Source organism: Phalacrocorax carbo, chromosome 1, assembly GCF_963921805.1.
Source record: "Phalacrocorax carbo chromosome 1, bPhaCar2.1, whole genome shotgun sequence".
NCBI lineage: Eukaryota > Metazoa > Chordata > Aves > Suliformes > Phalacrocoracidae > Phalacrocorax > Phalacrocorax carbo.
Window position 1 is genome coordinate 77,114,058 of NC_087513.1, and position 27,378 is coordinate 77,141,435.

At 41.3% G+C, this 27,378-nt stretch overlaps 1 protein-coding gene across 1 annotated transcript; it reads left to right on the forward strand.

The window, feature by feature from the left end:
- On the forward strand, window positions 1–26,875 carry PARVG (parvin gamma). The gene is made up of 13 exons (XM_009502709.2): window positions 1–287; window positions 5,080–5,181; window positions 5,691–5,755; window positions 8,853–8,955; window positions 10,005–10,145; window positions 10,567–10,682; window positions 12,716–12,771; window positions 13,656–13,678; window positions 15,618–15,679; window positions 15,796–15,864; window positions 17,045–17,146; window positions 20,917–20,989; window positions 22,883–26,875. Exons 2-13 carry the CDS (start codon window positions 5,103–5,105, stop codon window positions 22,960–22,962), a joined length of 969 nt encoding a protein of 322 aa, XP_009501004.1. The 5' UTR covers window positions 1–287; window positions 5,080–5,102; the 3' UTR covers window positions 22,963–26,875.
- The last annotated feature ends 503 nt before the right edge of the window (window positions 26,876–27,378 follow it).

Consider the following 27,378-nt stretch of genomic DNA (forward strand, 5'->3'; position numbering starts at 1 on the left):
TGGAGTTTCCTGCATTTGTATTTCTGTTTATTTTAGCCTGTAGCAGGGACCAAGCACATAGACAATTAAGTTCCGGATACGACTGGTTTCGTTTTTAAGCGTAGTCGGTACCACGTAGCGCAACTTCCCTCCTGCATACCCTGCGTGCTTCGCGCTGCCCCGCACGGGAGGCTGCAGCTTTGGTGTAGGACGCTTCTAGCTGGGGGCCAGTCCCCTCTCCCCATAAATTTCATCGTGCTTGCTGTGATCTTGGAAGAGCTTCTGGAGATTTACTAGAGAGGAGAAGAGTAAGTTTGGGAAGGGGGACTCTCTTGGGTGCTTTTTAATTTTTTTTTTAAAACTGTAAGACTTTCTGTGTCCACATGGATTGTTCTTGCTAAGACAACACCTCTTCTGATGCAAATGAGCAAAAATGGCTCTTGAAAGGTCTGGTACTGAACAAGGAAGTAAAAGTAAGTTTTAAACGGGGCGCACAATGCGTATTCTCTTTTCTTCTTATTTATTTTTTAATTCTGGTTTTCTGAAGGCAGAAATACTATTAATATTAACATTCCCACTTGGTTTTGCTTCCCTCCTTTGTGTGATCCGTTTAGACAACTGTTCCTAGGAAATGGGTGTGAGCTAATGCAGAGTAGGGCATTGGTCTTTTGAAACAGGAAATAAAACAGTTGAAACAATTTGGTAACATTGGTAAGTGCCTTGTGTATATTTTACAGCTGGTTTGTATGCCAGAGAGCACTGGTAGCTCATTAATGCTTTATATCATATGTGAGGGATATCTGGGAGTCAGATTGTGTGAAGACTCATGGAGGAAAAGTGAGCTGATCTGACCCAACTAGAAAATCAGTTGTTTTATTGGTAGTTCTGGCATTGCAATGTTGTGCAATAGCCTAGCTCTTGGCCTGAGAAAAATTCACTTTTTGGCTGCCTCAGCAGGTGGCACAGGAGAAAGAAAACACCTCTCGACTTTGAAACAGGCAAGCCTGTACAACTATGACAATCTCAGAAAATGAGGGACCAAATTATGCCATTTCATTTGAATAGTCAATAATTAAACCTGAATTTTATTTTAAAATGTCATCATGAAATGCCTCTACAAGCAGTATTCAAGCAGTTGTCTCCTACAATGACTTCTTCTCCAAGTACTGATAAATAACCCTTGCAGGAGGATGGAGGATGGAAACCCAGCATGTCAGTCACAGCTCTGAATAGCAAATTTGTATGATGGGCTGCAGAAGCTGGTTGCAGCAAACATGGAAGGCTGTATTTGAGAATCAAGTCTTCCATCCCTTTGTATTTCTCATTAAAGTTAACCCGAAGAAGGCCTCCCAACTCAGTCATGTTCCATTTTATGTTGTTTTGCAATATGTTATTCTTAGAAAGACTGCTGTTTAGGACCAAGCCTCACAGAAATGCAGCTTGCCACATGAGGGACTGCTCATGAATGCTAATTATTAGTAATAAGCAATGAGTCTATTAAATGCTGAGGAACTGCAGTTCTCAGGCTCTGAAATGGCTGTGGGAAATCAGTGTCGATAAATGTGAGGTGAAACACATGGGAGAAAAAACAATACCGGCCCTCCAGATAAATTATGTGCTCTGAGCATTGCTATTTAGGAATAAGATCTTGGGGATATAATAGATAGTTCCATTAAGGTGTCTGCTTAGCACTCAGCAGTAATCAAAAAAACAACAAGCGTTAGGAGAAGAGGAACGCAGAACAGCGCAGTGAACACTGGTGCAGCTCCCTAAATCTGTGCAGGTCTGGTTCCCAGCGCCTCAACAAGAACGTGCTGAATAAAGTTCAGAAAAGGGCAATGGGGATGAGCAAAGGTACTACAGAGTGGTTTCCCTGTGATGGATGGCTAAGGCGTAGGCTGTGCTTCCTCAGTTTCCAAAAGAGGTGACTGTTGAGGGTGTAGGATAGTAATACAGTAGTAACACGGAGTGGCAACACAGTGACGTGAGGAATGTGAATCAGTTGGTCTCCGTCGCGCTGTGCATAGTGGGGAGCTTCAGGGGAAGCTGGCAGGTGGCAGGTCAGAGCAAGCAGCAAGAGGCGGTCCTTCATTCAAGGTAAAGCCACGCTTTTTGGCTCCTCGCTGCTGAATGTTGGGAGATACATTTATCTGAGGGATGAATGGGAAGTAAATGTGTTGACAGCTTCTAATTATCAGGACCCCAGTTGTGATTTAGGATGGCTGAGCTGCAGACTGTTGAAGTGTTTTAGGGAAGTATCTGTATATGCTTGCTCTGTTTATGGTTTCTTTAACCCTAAGTTTCTGCTTTTGGGTGCTGTAAGGGAGTGGATACTAGGCAAGCATAGCAAGTATAGCAGTTTTAACACACTTGACTAGGTAGGACGCACAGGACTGAGGCCTTAGAGGATATTAACTTATGCTATTGCAAATTCTTCCTTTCAGGCCTTTTCTTATGGGCTTCCAATTTAAGAGTGGCTTCTGCTGTTTGGGTTCCTTGGCCAAACAGGCTAAGGATGGGGCAGGCAGTACACATCACTTTGATGTGTAAATAGTCAAAGGAAGTAAGAGATACACAAGTTGAGTGTTGCAGCAAAGCCGAGTTAATATAAGTTGTGGTTTACACAGTCGATTACAGAAGACTTACAAGCAGGAGTTCCCAAGACATAACAGCTGTCAGAAACCTAATTTAAAAGTACGTTGTCCTTAGGTTGCTCTGTATTAATTAACTTTTCTCTCTCTGTTAATTTAATCTGGGAAGTCTTATCTCAGATATTTGAGTTGTTTCTTAGGCACTAAATGACTCAATTTTTCCTATCTTATTTTACCAAGCACCGTTTTAGAGACAACATTCAGTTTTGCAGCCACCATAATGAAACTAGTTCTCTTGTGACCCTTTCCTCTAGTGGCTTGCTGGGAATTTTGTACCTAATTTGTTTTACCGGACTGATGTGCAAAAGCATGCAATCGCTATTTTCTATCAATATGCTTGGCTTGGCAAAATCCATGTTAAAATACATGTTCACAATGCACTTTGACTGGACCCTTTAATAAATATGTGAGAGAGACCCTGCAGAGCGGCACCAGGGTGTTTGGTGTACAAAGCTATTGAAGAAAGAAGTGTCACTTTGGAGGTCTTCTATGGGCAGTATGCGACAGCACTTGCAGCAGCTCTCTCGCTCTACTGTGTGTGTAGGGCTGGGTCATCATAGCACCTCGCTGCAGGCAAGGTAGCAGCCAAGACTGTCTTTTTGGTAACAGAATGAAGGAGGTGACTGAAAAACACAAGCCAGGGCAAGACCTTCATTTAAATGCTCTGATTGCTCTTTAAAGGTGCTTGTCCATGTCTGCTGATTACAGAGGGAGCCTTGAGAGGCAGGGCTCCTAACACACATGTCTCAGGTAGACAGTAGGAACCCTCTCCTGTGTGAACCTCTAACATGGGACATCTCACTTTTTGTTAAGAAAGAACAAAAAGGGTCAGCTTTCCCTCTTCTTCAGTGCTGCCCTGCAGCACTGAAATTCAGAGAGAAGGGAGAGCGTTTCCTGTCCGCAGGCAGGTAGTACTCCCAGTTAGAGAGCGGAGCAGCAGACCATCCTGCTGGGTACCCTGCATCCAGCAGCAGCTGGGATTTGATGATTCAGAGGAGTGTCAAAAGTCTTCCTGGTCATCATGTTGTTGCATTCTCTGCTCTGGCTTTCATAGGTTTTAGGACTGTCAGGTAAAATTAGATCTCTTACTCACAGATGCTGCCGTGACACAAACCATACACTGCCATGATTGCCCAGGGCTCAGCCATGATCCTTCTGTAGTTCCCTTCACCTCTGCAGGGAAGCATTTATTTGTACAGTTGCAGTATATAACTCTGATTTCTTGCACTTAAATCAACGTACATTTGGTTTAATAACAAGCCATCCTACTTTTCGCATCATAATACCATTTGTAAAAGCGACTATTCAGATTCCAGTCTCTGTGATTTCTTATTGACTTTTAGTCTTTGCCAAGCTAAAGCATTCTTGTTGTCTTAGTCTTGTGGACTTGGCTGAAAAACCTTTACAAAAACATTAAGATTGCAAAAGCAAGCACTTAAAACTGAACATTTCCTACCATGTAAAGCTGCCTGTAGAGCCTGGCTCGATCTTTTGTGTCATCTGTGTAGGCAGCAGGGCACAGCCTTACACACCCATGGTTAAAAAATCCACCTTGCCTCTGCTTGCACTGTGGTTTGAGTCATGGCTTCTAGAAGAGTGGGAGATACATCGCCAGCCTCTTATTGATAGATAGTTGCTGGTAATGATGAACTTCATCTGGGTGTTTGATAGGACGATGTGTATGGATGGCTATGCAGCCTCTCCACCCAGCTCCAACAACTCAATTCCTTTCTCTGACTTCTGCTGTTCTCCAACAGGACTCCTAGCTGTTTTGGAAAAACTTGCCCATAGTTCTGTGTTTGTTGACGTGGTATTTTCACCTCTGTATTGTGTATTGTCATTCTGCTTTCATTTGAGGACATCTGGGTTGGGAAGGAAAGTCATTCTCCGATCTGTATTTAAAATAAAAAATCTTTGAGAAGCCGTGCAACTTAATCTAACATGAAGATGGGATTGTCTATCCAGACATGTCATTGTTTCTGCACAGCTATGCCAGCTGGTCTAATAAAGGAAACAGCTTATATTTATAAGCTTGTCCCGGTAATTTAACTATGGTATTCTTGATTTAATTCTTCCTAAGTATTGGTCATTTTTTATAGCAGGTGTTCATTGATACCCAGGAGCTGAAAGTTTTTTCGTTTCAACTGAAATAGAGTTTTACTAATCCAATTCAGATGAAACAGAATTAGGTGGAATTATGGCAAATTTTAGCACTTCAGGGCTTTTTTTCCTACGTTTTGATGGTTAACAAAAAAAAAGGAAAGTTATTTTTAACTTCTTTCTCTTTACACACATTTAAATACATTCTCAGATTTGTTTTAAAAAGCAATCCACCCGTCATGAAATAGTAACTGAATAAACCGTTCAGTTTGTTCACTTTCTTCTTAGCACTAATTTTGATCTTTACACGCCTTTGCTCATGATCTTTTCCACCCATATTTTTTACCAGTTTACCAGGAGTGAGAAAAGACAATGGATCCAGACTTTTTAAATATATTTACACAACCTGCTGCACTTAATGAATTCCTAGCTGAGAATGTCATCGCTCAAGGTATGTACTTTATGAACAAGGACAGAAAAAGGTCCAAGGAATTACATGAAGAACTAAGCAGAAAATGTGCAGTTCAAATTAATAGTGTATTTTTCAGCAGTGGTCCCATGGTTTTATCAGCAGTACGTAAGGTCTGTGTGTGTAATTTGGCTGCTGACTGTCTAGAAGCAGATCGTGAAGAAGCCACACAAATTCTAGCTGATTCTTTAACTGAAATTTAAATTTCACACATAAGGATCTGACCATGTTTGTTTTCCTCTGTCCAGAACTGTCTGTCTAGATCTTACTGATTTCAATTACACTGAAACATAATTTCCAACAGCAGTCTTAATAGTCTGCTATACCATTTTCTTACTCATAAGGAATCAGTTACAATAAAAAAAGGACAGTGTTTCTATATATAGCAATTATCAATATTAGGTAATATTAAATTGATAGCAGATTTTACAGCAAACTTGCATTAGTCATATCTGATAATTGTGATGGATCTTGTTTGCTTCCTTTCATAGGTGAGAGGAGGAAACTCATAAAACCGACCTCAAGCAACAATGCCAAATTGGAAGAATTAAAACTGGTACCATTTATTTTACTATGTTGTTTAACCCTCACCTCAGGTTGCTTTAATCTCTAGTGTTAGTGCTCAGCCCTGTAAGTTACCCAGCTCTTTGGCCTCAGTCCCCCACTCTCTATGGGTGGGGATGAGCTCTGCTTTTGGCACTTGGGCTCCACACAAGTAAACAAATGCTTTTGCTTAAGCACAGTGCCAGAGTGGCTGGGGTTGTACAGGACAGAGCTTCAGTTGCCTGCATCACCCAAGAGTGGTCACTTACACACTTACACTTACACAGTGCTGTGTGTAAAGTTGAGCATAGATTTAAAAACTGAATTTCTTCTTGTATGATACATCTCCTAACTTGGGACATGTGGATAAGTCATATCAGAAGTACCCAGTTGCTACTTCATTTGTAATAGCAAAGAGAATCCATCTGGAACAGCGGACCCTGACTGAAAGCAAACCCACATCAGTGTTTGCTGTGGCTAAAGGGAGATTTTCAGATACACGCAAATTTGCTGTCCTGATCCCATGATAACAAGATTTAGGATTGTTGTGCTGGTTTGTAGCAGTCTTCTGTCTGGTCTTCTACCTCCTGTCTGCCAGTCACCAGTGGCAGCTGGCTCAGCTGTGATGCAGCCTGCTGAGGATAACATAGAGCAGAGGGAGAAGGGATGAAGGGTGTGCAAGTCACTGCTGGAAGTCAGGAGAAAAGTTTTCACATTGTTGCATGGTACATTGTCTGCTTGAGGTAACTGTGAGGATGAATCCTATTTCACGGACAAGTACTTTATTTCCAAGTAATTTTGAAAATCGCGCTTGTGCGTTCAATCACCATGTTTCTCTAATGGCACTGCCCAGGGGAAGGCTAGCGTACTGTCTCTTCTGAGACCAGCACTTCTTGCATTACAGAGATACTAAAACTGTTATAAATATTTTGAAAACCATCTTAGGCTATGTGCTGATGTGCGTATTATATGGCATTCATAAATCCATAAATATATGTGTTTCTATATTATGTTTTCTTAAACATTCTTTCACATTTGATCAAAAAGATTTAATTTTTGTGTCAGGCTTTCATAAAGTTTTTATACAAAAGAGAAAATCTGAAAGGTGGTGCTGCAAAATGCAATTATGTTGTCTAGAGACACTGAATTTGTTCTTTCCAGTCTGCCAAAAATGAAGAGCTTTCCTCTGTTTATGAAGATTTCTGTGAGCTTCAGTGCTTAATCCATTTCCCATCAAAAACTCCTGAAACTGTTCTTCACTGTCTAATCTCTTTTCTTTGGATGGTGGGGAGGTGGAAATTGGGTCCCAAGGGAGGCAATCCTCTGGGTGCCCATTGGTGCCACTGGTTGCTGCCTTTATCAAGGAGTTCATGGCTCATCTAGAGAAGACGTTGGGGTGGAGAGGGGCACAGGGAGGTATATTCAAGGGAATAACAAAGGACACGAAGCAAAGAAACTTGCTTGGGAGAAAGATTCTGTTCCACTGCATTTTAATTTTGAGGTGGCTTTGGGGAACTAGGGAATGTGAAACAGCTCACTGCAGTTGCTATAAATACCGAACTGCATGTAGAACAGAAGATGGTTATGTTTGGAAGCCAGGAGCAAACTTCTTTAAGTACTCTTTTTCTCCTTTCCCTGTTCATTCATTTTTAGACACAACGCTCTGCTCTGCAGCTGAGTGAGGCCCCCACAACTGGACTGAAAGCGGAGTTGTGTGAGGTCCAGCCTGTGGAGGTGGCTCTTTAGAGCTGAGATAGCAAACAAGGGATCTCATAGATCCGTACTCAGCAGTACTTTCTGCTTTTCTGACCTCCCATCTAGTTGTGCCATTACATCTGAGGTACCACTCTTTCCCTCGCACATCTAAAGCATTGCTAAGTTTTAAACTGCAAGCATTAGCTGAGAAGCACAGCTTTCTGCTGTAGAAAATTATTGTTAATTCTTAGCTGAGGAAGTAAGTATATTACAAATACTTTGACAACTTCTCAGTTCAGGCGAGTGCTGGAGCCAGGCATTTTTGTTTCCTGTGTGTTTTCAAGCATCTCAGAGATTTTGATTTTTTTTTTAACTACTTCTCACATTTTTGTTAATGTTGGCTAAAATGCAGGGATCTTCTATGAATTTCCTCTCCTGTTTACAGTGAGTGAGAAGGATATTATCCACACAGCAAACTCCAGACACTCACGTGTAGCATTAATAGCAAGGCAGGCAATACCCATCCCTCTTTTGAGAGGTTCTTGTTAACAGCCAGCTGGGGCTACTGCTCTTCAGTTCTGCTTCAGCAGGTCATCTTTCCTTTTTATTAACATATGTGAATAAAGCACATGCTTGGGGAAACACTGCAGAGCTCCTTTGGTCTCATCTGTAGGAGCTCAGTGCGCAAGGTATGGGCTGCAAGGCCCAAGGAGTGTAACTGGGAAGGTGGTTCTTTTCCAACCGTAGCCAGCCCTTGGCTTCCTGGTCAGCATCAGCCCTGCAAAGGCAGGAAGGCTATTGGAAAGGGCAATGAAAGGACTGCCATGTAAGAAAGCAAAAGAAACCAAACGCTTCCCCCCTCGCCCCAAAATGGTATTTGGAGACAGATTAGTATAAAATCGCAGAAAGAAAAAGAAAACAAAAATAGGGGAGCAAAGGGAGGAGTGGTAGTGACATGGATGACTACAAGAAATGTCCAACAGGATAAGTGAAGCCTTTTTTCTTACAAACTTTTGGCCAATGGTTCAATTGGTGTGTGAATTCTCTGATGTCTAATAAAGGCAGGGCTTGGGAAGTGTACTTTGCAGCCTTTTCCCCGATGGAAGTGGGAATAGGGTCTGTGTCTCCACCTGTATAACTATTTCTACAAAATTCGTAGGAATGACTTGAGTCATCTGTTTCACTTGAAAATTTGCCCTGAATTGGCCAACTGAGCCTTGTATTATTTGGGAGAAATAACTGATACTTAACTTCCCTTTAAAAAAACAACCGAAAAGCACAAAGGAAGTGGAGGTTGAAAGCAAACCAAGATGCAAGATAAGGGACTAAAGAGAAAGGTGAAACACAATATAGCACTGAGCACTATACTGTCTAAACAAGAGTATAATTGCCAGCTGCTTTGTTTTCCTCTACAGTTATTGATTGACTGGATTAACACAACTCTGAAAGAGGAACACATAGTAGTTAAAAGTCTGGAAGAAGATCTGTATGATGGGCTGGTACTTCATCATCTTTTGGGTAAGCTGCTGCTTTGAGTTTAGCTCACAAACACATCATGGAGGAACTTCCAGATCGTAGAATGAACCTCACAAATCACAATAGCAGTGATCCGCTGGAGTCTTCTCACTGACAGAGAAGGCAGGGCACTGTGAACCATCTGCGATAACTGAAATTCTGAACAAATGCCTGATGATCTGCTATTGTTTTATATAATTAGGTTTTTTCCTAAGAAAGTCTTTTTAGCTGCTGGTTAACATAATAAAAAGGTTAACTTTGAAGTGTGAAATTACAGTGCCTCTGAAGGGAGGGAGGACTTCATAAGCCAGGAGCACAAAGGTGACTTGTGATGCTACCAGAAATACTGAATGGAATCAGCACTATAATTTATATGTTTTCCTGCTTTAAAAAAAAAAAAAAAGTTCTAGGTCTAAAGCACTGGGCTGGAACCGGAACTAGTGAAAATCTGAGAGGCGCTTTGCACTGCAAGGTGCTTTTATAAAGACGTGACCTCTTGAAACAGCCTGTTGGTCCATTTCTGTTTCTCCACCTCTGCTGTCCCTACTTCATTTTTCTTTCCCCTTTCACTCTCTTTGGGGGATGCCTTTCACATCATACCTGCTTTTCACCAAGGCTGAGGAGAGCAGTGTGAATAGGATTGGCTAATACAGTTTACTTGCCTGAGTAACAAGCCGTGATTTCTTCTATATATGTGAGTTGATATCACCTTTGTGCACTGTCTGCAGGAAAGATTAACTCATTGGATTCCTGTAGCTTCCAGTAGGAAAAGAAGGAATGGGGAGTGCTTAGGTTGGGGAATGATGCTGCAAGGAATGACTTGAGTCCTCTACCTTTTGCAGAGCTTCAGCAATTTTACTGAGCCTTTCAGAGGGTGCAGGAGTTTAACAAGGCATACAGCTGTGGGATGTGGGTCTGTGGAAGCTATTAAGTGGTATTGAACGTTTAAAACAAGACTGTGTGCTTTACTGTCATTTTATGTTTCTGATTTTTTTTTTCCTATGGTGGTGTTAAAACACATCCTTCTTCTTCATATGGGCTCTCTGTCAAAGAAAACCTAGGATCTCTCAAGCTGGATGTTGACAAGCTCGCATTAACAGAAAAAAAACAGCGACAGAAACTCTCTGTGATTCTGGAAGCTGTGGCTAAGTGTTTGCAACTGGAAGAAAGTCAGCTGAAGTGGAGTGTGGAATGTAGGTGCAGAAGTGAAATCGGAGAAAATTATTCATCACGGGGCTTCCTCTGTTATAAGGCTGCTATGAGGCAAAGGGGTGCCAGAACAGTAATTAAACAACCTGTTTTCAATTACTAGTTGAATCACAAGTGAGACAGGAATATCTGACCCTGACTGGGCCACGCAAGCTGCATCCGCTAAGTGTGCAGCTTATGGACCACTTAGCAGCCCTCAGCAATTGTGTGTAGGTCTCACAAAAAGGACTTTTAAGGTGTGGTATTGCTGAACTGTGATATTATATAAACCCCGATCTGATGTCCCACCTGTGTTATGGCCCTCCGTGACTTTGGCATCCTCTGCACAGGGAGAATTTAGGATATTAGAGCGAGGCTTACTTGTTTTGCACACTAAACATTGTTTTCTTTCTTTACATGAAATAGCTATCCTGACAAAGGACTTACTGAGCACACTGCATCTTCTGGTTGCAATAGCAAAGCACTTCCAACCCACCCTGGCCATGCCTCCAAATGTTCAAGTGGAAACAATCACCATTGAGGTAATCATAGTTTTAATATTTCTTACAGTAGATCCTAGAGACGTTTCACAAGACTTAGTTTGGTTAGAATTAAGGAGAAGCGTGTGTGCAGCTGTGAAAGAGATGACTGTATTTTCTGTGAACAGTTTCTGAGTTTGCTGGACTGGACTATCATTTTGGGCTTAGTTCACATGTTGTATCTTTAAAAGGGTAGAAAGCCTATGCTGTTTTTTCTCCTTGATCAAAAAAAGGAATGGTCCAAACTGAAAACAGCTGTTGATCTCTGTAAAGAAGAAAAAGAAGAAATACTGCTGTTACTATCTCTAAGTGTTTTAAAATAGAAGCCTGCACTCATAAATTGTGGTACTGGATTAATGCTGAGGATTTATTTTTTTAGGGGAAGGGAGTTTTTGCTCCCCCTCCATTGGGTCACATTTTGGTATTTTTCTCTACAAGCTGAGATCCTCCTCAGTTTTCTTCCTCCATTTTTTTTTTTTTTAAAGCCAACTCCGGGACTTTAGTAGAACATAAAAAATCCAACAATTTGGGATATAACTGCAAAAATCAGCACCACTGTGTTACAGTTTTAAGAGGTGTTTCAATTCAGTGGTGTTGGGACTCCAGCACACGGTCTGTATGGCGTGACCTATCAATCTTCCCTCTGAATGATCATAACTGGAACTGAAACGAAGCATGCCCTTGAGCTACGTATGTCACTTTAGGAGGTTTAAAAGTGTCCTGGAGGGACAGCTTCTTCTGGGGCTTGGTTCTGCCAAGGTACCTGTTGTGGCCCCATCCCTGCCGAGCACTTCAGCAGAGTGATCCCTCCGCTATTTAATGGGAGTCCAAATTGTGCCTTGCTGCCCACAGCCAGACGCTCCTGTTGTGTGGGTCTCATCAGTGACAGCCCAGACTCTGAGGAAAGCAGCCCCCTGTCTAGTGCCTTATGGGCTGTGAGTGCTTCAGCCACGCAGAAATCAGGAGGGATTATCTGTGAAACCACAGCATTGGAAAGGGTTGTTAACCCTGAAAGAGAGAGGAGCGGCAATGGAGATAATGGGGTTGTGGTAGTGAGCTGATTCACTGTAGGAGAAATTAATGCCCCTGACGGGAACATCAGTTATTAGCTCAAAAGTAAGGAAAACCTGTGAAGGCACAGGCTCAGAAGAGGGCCTGTGAACAGAAAGGGGGAAATGTTGAGGAAGTCCAAAGGAGACCAGAGAAGGCCTGGCCCTTCTGCAGCACGTGCCTGCAGGAAGGACCTGCCTTTGCCCAGTGGGGCTGGGTGTGCTCCTCTTCAGCAATGAGTTGACCCAAAGGAGTTGACTCAGTGTGTAAAGAGAGGGTGTTTTTCACTGCCTAAAAGGGGAGAGCAGTAAAGACTTCTCTGTGATAAGAGATGGTTGCCAGGTGCCTGAATAAAGCAGCTCTCCTGTCTCTCCAGACTGCCAGTTGGATCAAAGCACTGGGGTTTTTTTTTTATGCTATGTGGAGTACTAAGAGCTATATAGAGGAAAAATGTTCAAGGACATAAGCAAACATCCCAAGTGGCTTCAGAAATAGTAAGAATTGCCAAACTAAATCTAAGCAACCTACCAAAACTAAGTCCCCTGCAAGGAGGATTCATCGATGGGTGGCAGGCCATGCCATGAGGTTATTATAAGGCAGAGGTGACCACCTCCAGCACTGTAAAGCTAGAGTCCTTGATGCAGTGAGGTGCACAAGAAAATTGCTGCCTGCCCAAAACAGCTTGATGCATTCATCAAGTCTCCAGGTGAGCATGCCAGCCTCTGGACTTTACCAGCTGAGGAACTACATGCTTCTCCTTTGGCTTCCTCTAATGGGGAAGTAGGTAATTTCTGGTTGAAGAGTGAAGAGAGCAGAAGGGAACAGCAACCTCTGAAAGTGCCTGTACTAATTGTACTGCACTTCTTGAATAAATGCCCTCTCGTAATCATTTCAGGCAGCAAATGGTTCATGAAAGCCTCATTAATGCTGTCAGCTTTTTTGTGTGTGTGTGACCAAACCAAAAATATTTATTGTCTTTTTAACAGAACACCTCCAGAGGATTAAAGACAGCAAGTGCAGTGGAATATATCACAGAAAATAAGTAAGAGAGGATATATCTGCTTTTTACACTGTCAATCAGAAAGGAAATATTGTGGGTGTTATCCCCCTTAGAAAAAATAACTGGGATCATGGTGATGACAAAAAGCGTAAACCCAGCCATGCATATGCATGTGAACTATTTCTCTGATTTCCTTCCTTTTTTTTATTCCCCCCCCCCCCCCCCCCCGGTATTACGGTATAATAACCTTCTGCTTTATTCTTTATATAAACTTCTCTAAAATAATGTGTATAACAATTTTTGAGGCTTAGTGTTTGTAATTGCCATGGAGTATAATAACAAATATAACAATAAAAATCCAGTACTGTAAATTTACCTGTCCCAGACTGAACTGGAAATTTTGTAAAGCCGTAGTGGCTTATATCTACTATTAATGTATTGCTCTTGTGTCATTAAATAAAGAGAAAGGAGGTAGTTCTTCAGTTTAACCTTGCTGAATTTGTGAGGGACTGTCATTATTAAAGGACTTAAGTAGTAGGATGCCATTTATAAACTAGGAAAATATGGACATAATCCCAAGCACGAGGTAGAGGTTTTCCTGCTATCATCTTTTATATGCTAGAGCATCTTCAAATTCTAATAACATGAGCAGCTTATTGGAAAAGGGTATTGTGGATTGTGCTCATAAAAGAAATGTTCATCGGTCTGCGGGCCAGTTAAAATCTCATATACTTCCAAGAGCCTATACAGATATACAATGTACTTAAAAATGTCTATTGGAGAGTTACTCTGACATGAAGTTAATGGCACTTTGTACTGTGTCTCCTGCTTTACAAGGCAGCTGATGGCCCAGATAAGCTTTGCTTATGAATAAGATTAGTTCTGCTGAATGCTTTTTCTAATTCTTTTTTTTATTGCACTTTTAGAGACAATTTAGAAGCGCAGACAAGTAAGTACAAGTTCAGCGTTTCACTATTACGTGCTGTTAAACACCACATTCTGATCAATTTTTACCTCATGATAAAATCAGTATGCTCCCTCCCAGAATTAATGGAGATTCATGGATATCCCCTAGTGTTTTTCTTCAAATGTCTTCTGTTAATGTGTGCTTGTATCAACACAATGTAGTTTGGAAATTGGGTGGTCACTTTGCCCATGGACTGCAGGCAGCAAAAGGGAGGTAAGACAAGAAATGCTACAGTGGGTTGATAATCTAATAGAGAAGACCTTGCTGGGGGACAAAATATGTCTTGGGTTTATGCATTGACCTCATTCACTGTTGTGGCTATTTATGAGCAAAATGGCTTGAGAACTGGGCTTCTTGTTGCTACCAGTTTCAATGTAGTTTCCTTCCTGCAGTTTGCAAGTAAGATTTTGAAATCTACTGGTGCTCGATTATGGATGGCAGCTCAGTAAAACCAATGTCCCCTGAGATTTTACCCTTCGAGTTTTTGAGAGCTGTGAAACACTTGAGGTGAAAAAAGTCCACGTGCACAGAGCCTGCAGAAGGCCTGAGTACCGCTTAGGCTTCAGTGTGAGCTGCTCGTCCGCGCTGCAAAGGAGCACGTTTCATCCCCAGTGAATCAAGGCAATTGTTTTAATTCTCTGCTGTGTCCTTTATGTTTTCATCCTTTACAGAGGTGCAAATTATATCATTTAATACATATTTATCACTTATTCCACTGAGTGGCCTCTTGTGTGGGCTGAAATTGGGGAGGAAAAAACCAACCTCTAATAGGTGTTTCATCCAGTGGGCTGATTCTGCTGGAATGAGAAATCTGCAATTCACTCTTCAAAACGCTGCCTCTGTCTATTTTTACCACAGCTTGCTTAACAAAGAAAGAAATCCCGAAGCGTGGCTCCAGAAGAGGGCTCTCTAGTGTGCAAGACTGTTGCAGGTTTCAGACTGTTGCTCAGTGATTTGTTTGATGGATTCACCTATTCCCTGACGTTGCTCCTGCAGCAACCCCCTAACAGGGAGAATGGAGAAACCTGAGGAAACCCTTTAGAAGCAGAGGCTTCTCTGTTTTGGCTTTTGGGAGGAATCTCCCTTAAGCAAAGCTGCCATTGCTTTCCTGCACTATAGAAACTGGTTCTCCATTTAGTTATGCTGCCAGAGTGCCCTTGATTTTTAAGGATGCTTCAAATGCTTTGTTTATGCTTGAACTAGAGCAGTGTTGTGGCCAGGTCACCATGAGGATATGTGTCCTGCTCTCACTAAACCTGGGCAGAAACTAGAGGTGAGGGTGGGCATTCACAGGGACTTCGATGAATCTCATTTCCTTGGAAATCTTTAAACTTGTGCTAGTTCCCTGGTGCAGCACTGCTGGCACTGGTTTGGTGCCTGCCTTTAAACTGGATGGCAGCACTGGTCATTTTTGATGGCTGTGATTTTTCAGAGGAAGCACAGTGTCTCCAAACCCAGTATCTAGTTTGTGTTTTTTTCAAGGAAGGGGGCTGTTTTCCTGCAAATTTGATGTAACTGACTTTTCTGTTGGGGGAGAGCGGTAAAGTGCATAGCTCTTCTTCTCTGCTAACAATATTTTATCCCAGAGTTTCAGGGTTAAAAAAACATAACTGAAAAGAGATAAACTGTAGAGATGTGAAACTTAGCCATTGCTCAGACTGGTGGCAGCACAAATCTTGAGAACCTCTGCAGGCGAATATTACAGAGCTGAATGAAGTAAATTGTTTTTTCTGATGTAGTCAGGCTGAAGGGAAAGCCTGCCACCTCTGATAAATACAAAAGCAGAATCTTTCCCCACCTCCCTACGACTCTTTTCCTCCTTGACTTATAAGGTGTGAACACCTTTCTCCTTCTGGAGCCGGTTTAAACCTCTAATCTGACAGTTATTCCAAATAATAACAATAATGTTGTTTTGCTACAGAAAATGATGCCTTTGATGAATTATTTAGCCATGCTCCAGATAAACTGGATGCTGTAAAAAAGGTAATTTAATTTTTTTTAATAGAAAACAAAAATTTGTAAGGTAAAACATAATTCATGACTTTGCTGAGAAATGTTATCTTTTCTTCCACCCTCTCCTCCCCTTCTGTTTTCTTCAGGTGTTTTTGCAATTTGTCAACCAGCATGTTGCAAAATTAGGATTAAATGTGAAAGACATCGAATCTCAGGTAGCCTGCTCTAAGCTGCATGTTAACTGTGTCTCGTCAGCCATTTGAGTGTTTCCTCTCACCATTAGGATTCCTCCTTTTTGTTGTAGTAATTTGAAACATGGCAACATAACAATTATTTCTAGCTTTAGGTTAAGATACCAGGCTTCAGTCTCTGAAGTTTCTGAAGCTAACAGGTAATGAAAAAAAAATACAGCGTTGTATTGAATGCTGCCCTTGTAACGCTACAGGGAGTAATTTTTGGATCCTGCCCGACTCCTGTGGATGGTCGGTTTTTCAGGATGGAATTAAAGTTGTTCTGACAATTAAAGTGAAAGCCAAGCTGATTGTTGGTGCTTAGTGAGTTTTAATGCTGGATTTGCTTCGCAGTAGAAAGGCCTGATTTTTATCACATTTCAAAGTCCCACCCTCTGAATGTCGAGCTTCTTTAGAGTCAGTGAAATTGCAAGAGGAGTGCTTGTTAGGCACCTCAGGATCACCTCCCTGGGCACCGGTGAAGAGAGGCACAACTACAACTCCACTGTCCTCTTCCACTGCCGCTGCCTTTGGGCGGATGATGGCTTGTGCAGAGCTGGGGAGCCATAGCATCCTCCCGGCGCCTCTCCAGGGAGCGAGCAAGTGATGGGAAATGAGCTTGGGGATGTCCCTCGTGGGTTTTTGTTACCCTGTTTCTGCAGACACGCACACAATAACTGTGGGAGAAGTCAGCCCACACCTCTTGCTTTGCTCCAGACATCCAAACCTTGGTGAGTGGCAGTCCCTGCGACTTATGCCACATGGATAAAAAGTGGAGTCATGCTCCAGTGCTCTTTTGGGTTTTCCTGGTGGGCAACTGTGAGTCTTGCAAGTGTTTTGTCGTAAATCTCAGGCACTAGGCACAATTTGCTTTTATTTATAGTTATGTGTTTGTCACTTGTGGTTGTCTGAAGTCTCTTCACATCTGGAATAGTTTGTTTTAATAGCTGTTCTTTTACAAGGTTATATTTTTATGAATATGAACTTGAGAGCCTTATGTAACTAAATACGAAATTCACTGTAGAAGGGGTTGAGGCAGCTGAGTCATTAGGCTGTCTGCTTGCCAGAGTATCATTTAAATTCCTTTATCGCTAGAATGGCATTTATTGGAGTAATTTACTAAAAGCCAATGTAATAAATAATATTCAGATCATTCTTCATCCAGTTTGCAGATGGAGTTATCTTACTTCTGTTAATTGGACAACTGGAGGGTTACTTTCTGAATTTAAGGGATTTCTTCCTGACTCCATCCAGCACCACAGAGATGGTATGTTTGTTATTTAATTACTTAGAGTTTGATGCTTCAGACGTCTTGGGTATTTAATGCTTCCGTATGTCAGTGAAGAGCTCTGCCTCTTGCTTTAACTGCTGCTGCCGCTGCCTGTGTAGTCATATGCATGCACAGTGTTTGCAGGATGGTGGTTTGGGACAGTACAAGTGCACACACTTGGTGCTGTGAAAATACCTTGGAATAGGTTGGTGTCTTATTCAAAATTAATTTTCTCACAGGAGGCAAACTATTGTTACTTGAATTTGTTAGGCAGATAAATACTTCTGAAGCCTTCCAGTGGCCTTCCAGAGGCTCCATGTGGCAGGGAATTGATATGCTATCTCCTGCGAGTCTGTCCTGCAAAAAACATCTATGCAAGAGGATGACACCTTTTACATAGCAGAACGGGATCCCTATGGTTTTCCTTATACTGCTGTAAAAATATACCTTAGTCAAAACATGACCAGAACATGTTGAAGGCCCCCTCTGTGCTTAGGAAGCTGTTGAGAATTTACATCTTTCCTCCCCTCGAGGAAGGGAGCTTTAATCTACCCAGCCAGACTTGCTTGACTCCTTTTTCAACCTCTACCATGCAGACTTCATCAGCGTTTTAAAAGAAAAAGGTGGCATCAGCCAGAAGGTAGCACATGGTGGGCTGCCGGTGTAAATGCCTCCTCCACAGATCTAGGATATTGAAATATTTTGAGATATTTGAGATATTTTTGAATGGTCTATGGTAGGATAGAGATTTTTCATTTGGGTCACTGAATTGCTCTGAAAATCTTGAAACCATAGCTATTTTTCCTGGGTTATATTCAGTTAGATCTCTGAATGTGAAATGTGTCAGATCCTTTTCGCTTGAGAGCTGTCTGAGTAGGGAATCCCTCTGGAATTTGCATTCCAGCTTCCCTGCACAGATGAGTCTTTTGTCTGATTCCTAACCTCACCACAGTTAATGTCCCTGGGCAGTATTTATCTGAAAATTTATTTAATTTAATGAAAATCTCAGAGATCCTGTGTTATTTAATAAATGCTCCTGTGGAGCTTTTCATCAAAACATTTAAAAGCACAGTTGTTGGAGACCTAGGTTCAAATTTTGTGAAAAGTTCATTGCTGTCAGTTGATGACTGTTAAAAGTATTAGGAAAATTCAGATTATTTTTTTACCTAAGATGATTCTGAACTGGAAAATAGATTTTGAAGGGTTGAATCAAATGAGAATCAAAGCATTTCCCTGCATTTGTTTTTCTTCCCTTTCTCCTCCTCCACTCAGTTTTCAAAATTGTTTGCAGTGGTCCATTGACTTGGAAATAAATTTTTAACATTTCCAGTAATTTATTTATTAATTTATTAATTTATTCAGAGGAAGTCAATTAATATGGTTTTTTATTGAAAATTTCGTAAGTAACTTTTTCTTTTTGGATAAGCCCTGTTCAAGCCTCAGAGATCTCTTTCAAGAAATGAGATACCCCTACATTTTAGGTACAAATCGTAGCTTAGACTTTCTAGTTCTTACCCTGCGTGCACTGCTCACTGGCCTCAGAGAAGAATGTAATGGGGTTGGGTACCGGTTCAGTACAATTCTCTACATGCTAGCAATTTCATTTTAGCAAAGTTACTTCCAAGTACTGGACTTACTGTTGAACAGTCTGCCAAAGTGGTATTTACTGTTTGTTTCTCCTCTGATGTTTGTTACAAGATGAAGAGCAGGGTGACAATACAACTAAAAATATTGAGCGACCATAGTTCAACTGTCATTTGTACATAAAATATGTCTTCCAATTCCCCTGTGCTTTCTAACTGCCTGTCATTTTAGACATTAATTGGTACAGTAAAGTATGAAAATGTAACCTCTGCTGAGATTTAAAACATGTCATTTGCGTTTTAAAAGTAGTGACAACCACACGCGCGGTTACGATCAACGTGGTGCATTGACTTTCATTCAAGCTGAAAGCTTGAGGTTTGAAGCTGGTACGTGCACCTTGTGAATCACAAGGAGCGGAGACTGGAATGGAAGCAGTGATAGTGAGGAGGAAACAGAAACAAAGTATAAAATGCAGGGATGGCAGGAGCCCCTGTTAAAGGGACAGGAGGGGTGAGCAAAGCCGGAGCAGAAATTTGGGAGGTGACCTGCTCCATGTGCAAGAAGACAACACTGCGTGTGGTAGGCCTCTTGCAGGATTTTTTTTGTGTTTATTACCAAAAAATGAGGTTTACAGGTAACCATAAAGAAAGGCCAGCACTGGGCGATCATGTGTATAGAAAGGTGTGCATTCTGAGACAAAGAATATAATCACAAAATAGGCTGAAATTAGGGGTGAACTTTGTGCAGCCAGGAGATGAAGAAGGTGAAGGAGGGCCCTTGTGCTTACCAAAACCATGTGAACTCAGTACTTTTGCCAAAACAGGCCCAGAGATGAAGTACCCCAAATGTCCCGACCTCTGTCCTGTTGTAAATCCTAGAGAATTGCCCAGCTCTTTTGAGTCTGGAAGCACAGCTGGATGAAATGACTTATTTTCCTATGTTGCCTTTCTTTGGTACTTATCAGCATTTCTGTCTGAAGATTTTTTTTGAAATCTGCATGTTATTGTTCCCTGCAAATTTCATATGCATTACAGAGAAAGAAATGTGCCCCTTTTACCTATGTTGGTTCATTAAGAAAACATTTGATTTATTCATTCTGATCAGAAAATTGTGTAGATCTGTATGAGCTTAATCTCTTCTGGCTGCTGACTGTCAGAGGAAGAAAACGAGCACGAATCCGAACTGTCAATCTCTGCTACCTGCAAATGAGAGAACCAGGTAGAACATAAACTTATTGCTTCACTTCAGAGCACAAAGTTTGTGCTTGGCTTATGCGTGGGCGACCCCTGTGCTTATTTTGAGCACGGCAGCATCTGTGATGTGCCTCCTGAAGGATAAATTGCTCAGTAGCCTAAGGAATGTATTAAAAGACAACTTGAAGTTCATTCAGGTCTTGTTACTTCATTAGAGGGAGGGAGCTTGCTAATTACCAGCCAAGTAAACAACTGCCCTTAAGCTGTAAGAAGCTAGTAATAGGATGTTATATTACTTTAAAAATCATTCATGACTACTGCATATGCATGTGATGTTGCTTTTATGTGGAGAAGGGAGAAAAAAACAAGTGAGGAAAAATCAGAAAAAAACCAACCCAGCCTTCATTCATAGACGTGTGCTTAATTTCTCATGAGTAATATTAAGGATATCATCACTATTGCTATGGTGTATAGACATCTTTATATGTTAAAGCATAAACTTCTGTCTCACAAATATAGCTGATGGGAAGATTTCCAATCTTCATAATTCTGAGTGAAATATAGAGAACTTTTTCCTTATGTATTTTTTGTTTGTTCCAAATGTGGTAAGCATATGGGCACTGCTAAAAAAAATAGAAATAAATTCCATACATCTATTAGATCCAGGCATGAAGCTAGCCTGTTTTCCCCCTCGAAACATCCATTAACACAAGACTTTCACACGTAAGGTCTATTTTTAAATAAATGGATTCTTCTGCCCACCTCATGGTATATGTTTTGTTGGAGATGGATTTTACATCCAATTTTATATGATAATTGGTAGAAATTCTGAAGAGCACTCCATCAAAACTAAGGAGATGAATATGAGTACATAATTATGAATCAGTATCTTAATTCAGCTACTAGGGAAATACTTTTTCAAACCTCCTGGCCACTGCACTGTTGGGTGGAAAATACTTTTTGTTATATTGATCTCTCTCTCATCAACAGCTTCACAATGTTAACCTTGCATTGGACTTGCTGACAGATGGAGGTCTTCTGAATTTTTCTGTGAACTCTGAAGGTGAGTCACAGCACTTGTCTGGAATAGAACTGCTAATATCCTGCCTTAGCAAAAGTTAGGCTAATTGAAAAAAGTAAGTTCTGCAGCATGACAAACACACACGCTTCATTATATGGTTGCCCCATAGCTGCTCATTCAGAATGAATAATAGTAAAGCTGAGAATGGTTTTGAACAATCTTCATTTCTATACTATACTAAAAATGTTATAAGTTTAGTAACTTTAAACTTAAACTGTTTAATAAGTCAGTACTTGTTAAAGATTTAAACCAGTGGCAGCTCCTAGGGAAATTACAGCAGCTGAGCTAGAGGGAAAGCTTTCTTCCTATCTCATAAAAAGTTTTAGTGCATTAAAAACAAGCTTGTTTTGTGTGGGGGAACACCTTGCAGAATATGTCCTGAAAATCAGAGATGCTGACTGCTCTATTCAAACCCAGAAGAGCTGGCGGGTCTGTCTCCTGAAAGTGAAATTCATATGTTTTAAGTTGCTGTTCCGCCTAGTTCAGACCTGGGAGTTGAATCTTGGTATCCTACATCCAAGTGAATGCTTCCATTTCTGAGTCAATGTACACACATGTTCCTCTCTCTTGCCACACTACCAAAAAAAGAGAAAGTTTCCTTTGGATGAGTCCAATTTTCCAATAAAAAAAATTCTCCACAGAAAAATTTTTGACCAGCTCCTGGTGGGATGAAGGATGTGGCTACATTAATGGATGGTGCTGTGACTGTTTACCCTGACCTCTTGTGGGGCACGTAACCTCACCCCATCATTCCTGCATCAAGCTCAAGAGCTTGTTGTTGAATAAGGAAATAAAATCTTTATTTAAAATAGCAAGTATTATCTCTTCCCCTGTTATTCATAAGCAAGTGGGCGCATGTGTTTAGTAAGTAACCGACGGCATCATGGAGCGGGCAAGATAGAATTTAGGACTTTCGTTGGGTTTTGTTTTGTTTTCTTTTCCCACTAATGCTTTGGTGATTTTGTCAGTTTGTATGATGGGCATGCACAAATTGTGGGCTTTTTGCCACATTGCATAGAGCTAGGAGTTTGGAAAGGTATGTTAGCTTTGAAAAGAGTAATCTGTGTGAGCTCAGGTCTCCATGCTGAGATCCACCTTTTGTATGAAAGGAGTTAAACCCATGCTTTCTTTCCTTCCCTCTGGTTATTCTGCACTGCCTCAAATACAGAGTTGATCAGTATAAGAAATATTGGTGCCAACATCTGCAGGTCCTTTAGCTTCACTGGGAGGATCCTCAGCTAGTGATTGAATTTAATATGATTTAGGGATACTTATTACAGCTACACTATTTAGACTGTTAAAGGATCTCATTTACTAGTGTTTCATTATTAGTCTTTCTCCCGGTGATTTACAGCACTGTAAGAACAACAGTAAACCCTCTAAATCAGTTAGCCTCTTCCATTAAATCCAAGGGCAGTTTGTTTAGCCAAGAACAGGGAAGCTGAAAACTAAATGAAAAAAAAGAAACAGCTAACAGCAGCACAACAGGATGGAAACATTACAACTGAAAAATAAAGTGTCAGGTAATTCCCAACATGATTTCTGCCATAAGAATCATAAAAACCTAAAGCTGTAAAGTCCTATTAAATTATCTACTCTGTTCTCTGCTAGTGAAGAATTATTTCTTACTATGCATTATTTATCCCATCTTCCAGCAAGATAGTGCAGTGAAGGTCCCTTTTCCTTAAGGTCATTTAATAAATAAATAATTTGCTGGCTCTGTAGTTCCTGTGTTGCTGCTTGTTACAATTAGATTGTCTAAGTTCATGTTATAATTGGAGAAAGGTGGAAGATTGTCTTTGGCAGTTGCAGTCTCTTTCTATTCCAGGAATTGCTAATACTTCCCATCTGGTTTTCTTGCTTGTGTATCCACAGATATTGTCAATGGAGATATGAAGACTATAATGCGGATTCTGTATTGCTTGTACTCTAAATACAAGACCAAAGAAACATGAAGAGCAAGGCCAAGAGCTTGGCCTTTTTTCTTGTTTTCATAGCATATCATGGTCTCATTTTTGGATTCCCAGCTCTGTTTGCCACTGTTTATGTGTATGCACTTGTGTTTGACACTTGCCATATTAACACTGTATATACAAGTATGTATTCATTCAATGTTTCACATATATCACCTGAATAACTGTAAGTATGTGTGTGTCCAGAGCCAGTGTACTGTGTAATTCTGTGGTGTAGCTCTTACTCCAGCCCTGTCTCTTGTTCTCTCTGAGTCCCACTAATGCTGCAAAGAAGTGCAATGTGTGTTTATTCTGGACTGTGGATTCTTTGCCTCTGGAGATGAATTTGGAAGCTGTTATTGCCACCTCCCCACTTCCATGCTTCTGATTCACCTCTCTAGTTTCCAGAGTGAAAGACCCACCATGGCATCTCTGGGAAGATTGCAGACATGCTTGAAGCTCAAGTTCAAAACCTTTTTTACACAGGTGGCCAGCTGTTGTCACATAAGAAGACGTGGACTGGGCACCAAATGAGTAGGTTGCTGAAATGAAATCAGAACTTACCAAGTGTTTGATAAAAGTTTCACCATTTGCCTGCTCAAACATGGAAAGGGGACCCAGAATAACATGCTGGTGTGAGACCATGCAGTAACAGAGGGGTCTCCTGCACAGCTGTGGAAAGTTGCCCTTATTTTCTTGCTAAGCAAATGCCAAACTGTGGCCAGCTCCAGCCTCTTGCAGCCCTAATGTAATGTCTGACTAGGGGGAATGCCAATTCCTGTGTCGAGCAGGTTATAGGAGTGTCTAACGCAATGGCACTTTCTCTCCGGTGAGAGGTGGATAGATTCTGGTTTCCTCTGCAGCTGGTCAAGGCCATCATGGACAGTAGTGAAACTCTCAGCTGCTGGCACTTCTGACAGCATACTCATGCTGTGGGGGCTCTCAAACCCCTCTGAGACTCTCTTAGATTAATTTGTCCAGCGACATCCCCAAGCATCCCAGAGCCCCCTCTGAATGCAGCGAGGCTAGCCACAATTTATGTTAGCTGTCACCCTTGGTCTTTCTGGGGCATCTTAAACAGGAATTCCTTTAAATCCACCATCTACTTTCTTGACCTTAAAATTATGTCATGTTTATGTTGGATAAAGCTGGAGATGTAATTAAGAAAAAAAAAAAAGATGTTTTGGTATTATTTTGGCTTCCATTTAAACTGATTTAATATCCTGTCGTCAGTGACTGACATTTGATCTCTGTTTTGATCCTCCATCTGTGTGTTAACGGGAAACCAAAACTCGCCTAGCGTGGGTGCTGACATTTACAGATGAGAATTTGTTGTGTCTAGTTCTGGATCACACAGGCTAAGAAAGATCCTTAGATAGCAATGCTGATAAGTCTTCGAGTCCTGTGTTTGAAAATGGTAATACTGCACAGCTGCTGGAGGAACGAATTCTGCAAACTGCCCTGAGCCTAATCCTTTTTGCACCAATAATTACCTTGTTGTTTTTACAGAGGAAAATCCAATGTGTGGTGCCGATGAGCTACAAGAATATCAACTTACTTCCTTAGAAAATTAGTTGTGTGTGCTGTTTTGAATGATTTAAGTAAAAAATACTTGGGTTTTTTGTTTTTTTTTTTTTCATGTGCAAGTCTCTGTAGGTATCTTGCTTTATTCCTTAACGGGCTTCAAGCAATCGAATGGGAAACCTCAGAAGTTTGTTCTTGCTTCACAGATCCCTGCTGCTGTTGCGGTAACATGGCAAGCGGATTGTAGAAGAAATCGTAATCGAGCAGATAAAACTGGGATGTGGCTTGGGGCAAGCGAGCAGGAGGGCATTTGGTGGTGATACAGTGGCAGCATGGCCTTTTCCGCCAAGGAAGCCAATATGAATCTCTTCCCTGGTGCTGGTGACCATATGTCGTTTCCAGGCATGACCTAGAGGGTATGAAAAAGTCAGTGGTGGGGGTTAGCTGGTGCTGCCCTCGTCTGATGGTTATTGCTACTCAAGGAAACAGTTGGATTTTTCTCTGTGTGTTCTGAGTTTTGCGGTCCACTCCTCTGGCATGAGTAAATCTGGTGCTTGTACTTCTGCAGATTTCTGGCAGGGGAAGTCTAGTTCTTGGTATTTAATAAATGAAAGGATCATATTCCCCTTCCAACACCAGCTTGCCTAAACCTTTTATGAACAAGTCATTCTTTTGAAAACATACAGGGGGAAAAATGACAGCTAATGTACTTGAATCAAAAATATAGCGAGACCAAATATGAATGTTTTAATCTGTTTTTTATGCTGCCAGCCAATTTATAACACGCTTGACATCTCTGAACACTTTGATAAAGAGCCTGTGTTTGATTCCTAAAACATGCTAGAGAATTTTACTAATCCATCATACAGGCACCCACTCCATAAATTGGTGTAGAATATGCAAGTGCACTATTTACATTTGAGATGTAGTCACAGACTTGGCATAGTTTTAATAGTAACTATAAAGTGACAGAGCTAAAAAGAATATTCCGACAGTACGAAACTGGGGAAAAAAGAAATATATGTTATTGTTCTTAGATGTTACTTTTGCCTTACATCAAGGTAACCTGTTTCCCTTTTCTCTTATATTTATAAGTTAATGAAAACCAAAGCTGCTTACTGTTTAAGCTGGCAAGTTAACTATGATATTTTGAATAAACTAAGCTCTCTCTATGCGAGCCTGTTCATTGACACATAATTAAGTTTACAATTCTCATGTTTAAACCCTAGATAGTAAGCTGTTTGTGATGGAAAAGCGTGGTGGACTATTAAGGTGTTGGGGTTTTTTTTATCGTGCTGTGTAGCTCGGTCTGCAAATTTAACTGCAGTGACTGTTCAGTTTTCCAACAGAGTCGTTGACTGGCTGTGTCTTACTCTGTTTCCAAGGAAGAACATGCAGTCTGTTTACCTTTTAAATAACCGGTAAATGGTCCAAGAATTTCTAAGCCAGAGAAGAGCCCTACAGGAGCTTCTGTTGTTATCCTTGTCTCAAAGATAAGTGGTGCCGTGGCTTGGCAGCAGGGCAACGGCCAGGACATGAAACAGATCTGAAGTGTTTCTGACTCCTGCTTGCTGTCATCTTTCTGTTGTCCTGTCTTTCCAAAATACGCGGCCTCATAACTATAAAGATGTCTTCCCAGAGGCGGAGGGGCAAGGGTCTGTGGAGAGAAGCGCAGGTGGAGAGGGCACAGTTACCATGATGATTTTTAGGGGAAAGTGCACAGAAGTTTTTGTTAATGGGATCATGGGACTGAGACAGGTACTGGCTGTAAAGCCTGGGAAAGCAAACTAGGGATCTGTCCCTGCTGTCAAACCCCCTTCTCCTCCTTGGAAGGAGGATTACATTGCCATTTTTTTCATGCCCTCATTTGGATACAGCCCTCTGAGCGGGACCTTGCTGATGTGCCTCTCTGGGAACTGGCCCGTTAAATTCCAGAGGGAAAATGCTGGCAGTCCCCAAATGCACTTGGTGGGTGGGGGCAGCACCTCCACTTATCTGAGGCGGAGCCTGTTCTTAGTGCCTGTCCTTTCTTTCTTCTTTTTCCCCCCTTCTTTTCCTATGGTTTCTATTGTGTTGCTTCTTGCAACAGTCGCTTCCGAAAGTCTCTTTGGCAATTAGGCTTTCAAACCATGAAAGCAGATAATTCAAATTCTTCCCCTCCATGAGCTTGAAGGGCATGTGTGTGTTTGTGTCTGTGTGAAGTGATCTTGCTGTTCTTTCTCTTTCAGGCTTCTAAAATTTCCCCAAAGAATAAAAGCCATTGTCAGTTCTTACACAAGTGATTTTTTCTTTCTAGTCAATTAATATTGTAATAAAGAATAAATTAAAGTGTTACTTTGGAGAAAACAAAATTCTGTATATGAGCCCTTCTACTTGCTGTGGGGATGGATTGGCCTCCTGTGCTACTTGAAATTTTCTAGGATGGTGACGAGGTGAGCAGGACACAGAGAGTAATATATGGAGAGGTGAGTTTTGAGACTAGAGATAATGAAATCAAGAGGGCGGTACTGTAGACTGGAACGTCCCTGCCGCTCCCCCCATCCTCTCCATCAGCCAGCTGCACTTTCAGGAATATTAAAATGAAAAACCCCACAACAAACCACCTCTATTTCTTTGGCATTTTGATTTGAACAAAGTGCATCAGGGCACCTTTGCCATTGACTTTTCCCCTTTGTGCCTCCAGATTTCTAAACCTTTCCCCCTACATGTCGTTCCATTACAGCTGGAGTCTGCTAAGGCATTCTGCTCCAGCCACTGGCTAGAATTACTGTTTTTAAGCGCTTTATCCACTGATGTCCTTTCTCAGGCTGTACTTAGCAAATTTCACATGCCTTGGCACAAAGCTAATGAAATAACAGATAAATGTTATAAGAGAAGGGAAGAGGTTGGTCAAAA

What these genes read in the sequence shown, in the direction of transcription:
- PARVG (XM_009502709.2), top strand. Translation starts at nt 5,103, where the DNA reads ATGGATCCAGACTTTTTAAATATATTTACACAACCTGCTGCACTTAAT. An exon ending in GCTGAAGTGGAGTGTGGAAT is followed by an intron (nt 10,146 to 10,566) that starts GTAGGTGCAGAA and finishes TACATGAAATAG; the next exon opens with CTATCCTGACAAAGGACTTA. An exon ending in TGGAAACAATCACCATTGAG is followed by an intron (nt 10,683 to 12,715) that starts GTAATCATAGTT and finishes TCTTTTTAACAG; the next exon opens with AACACCTCCAGAGGATTAAA.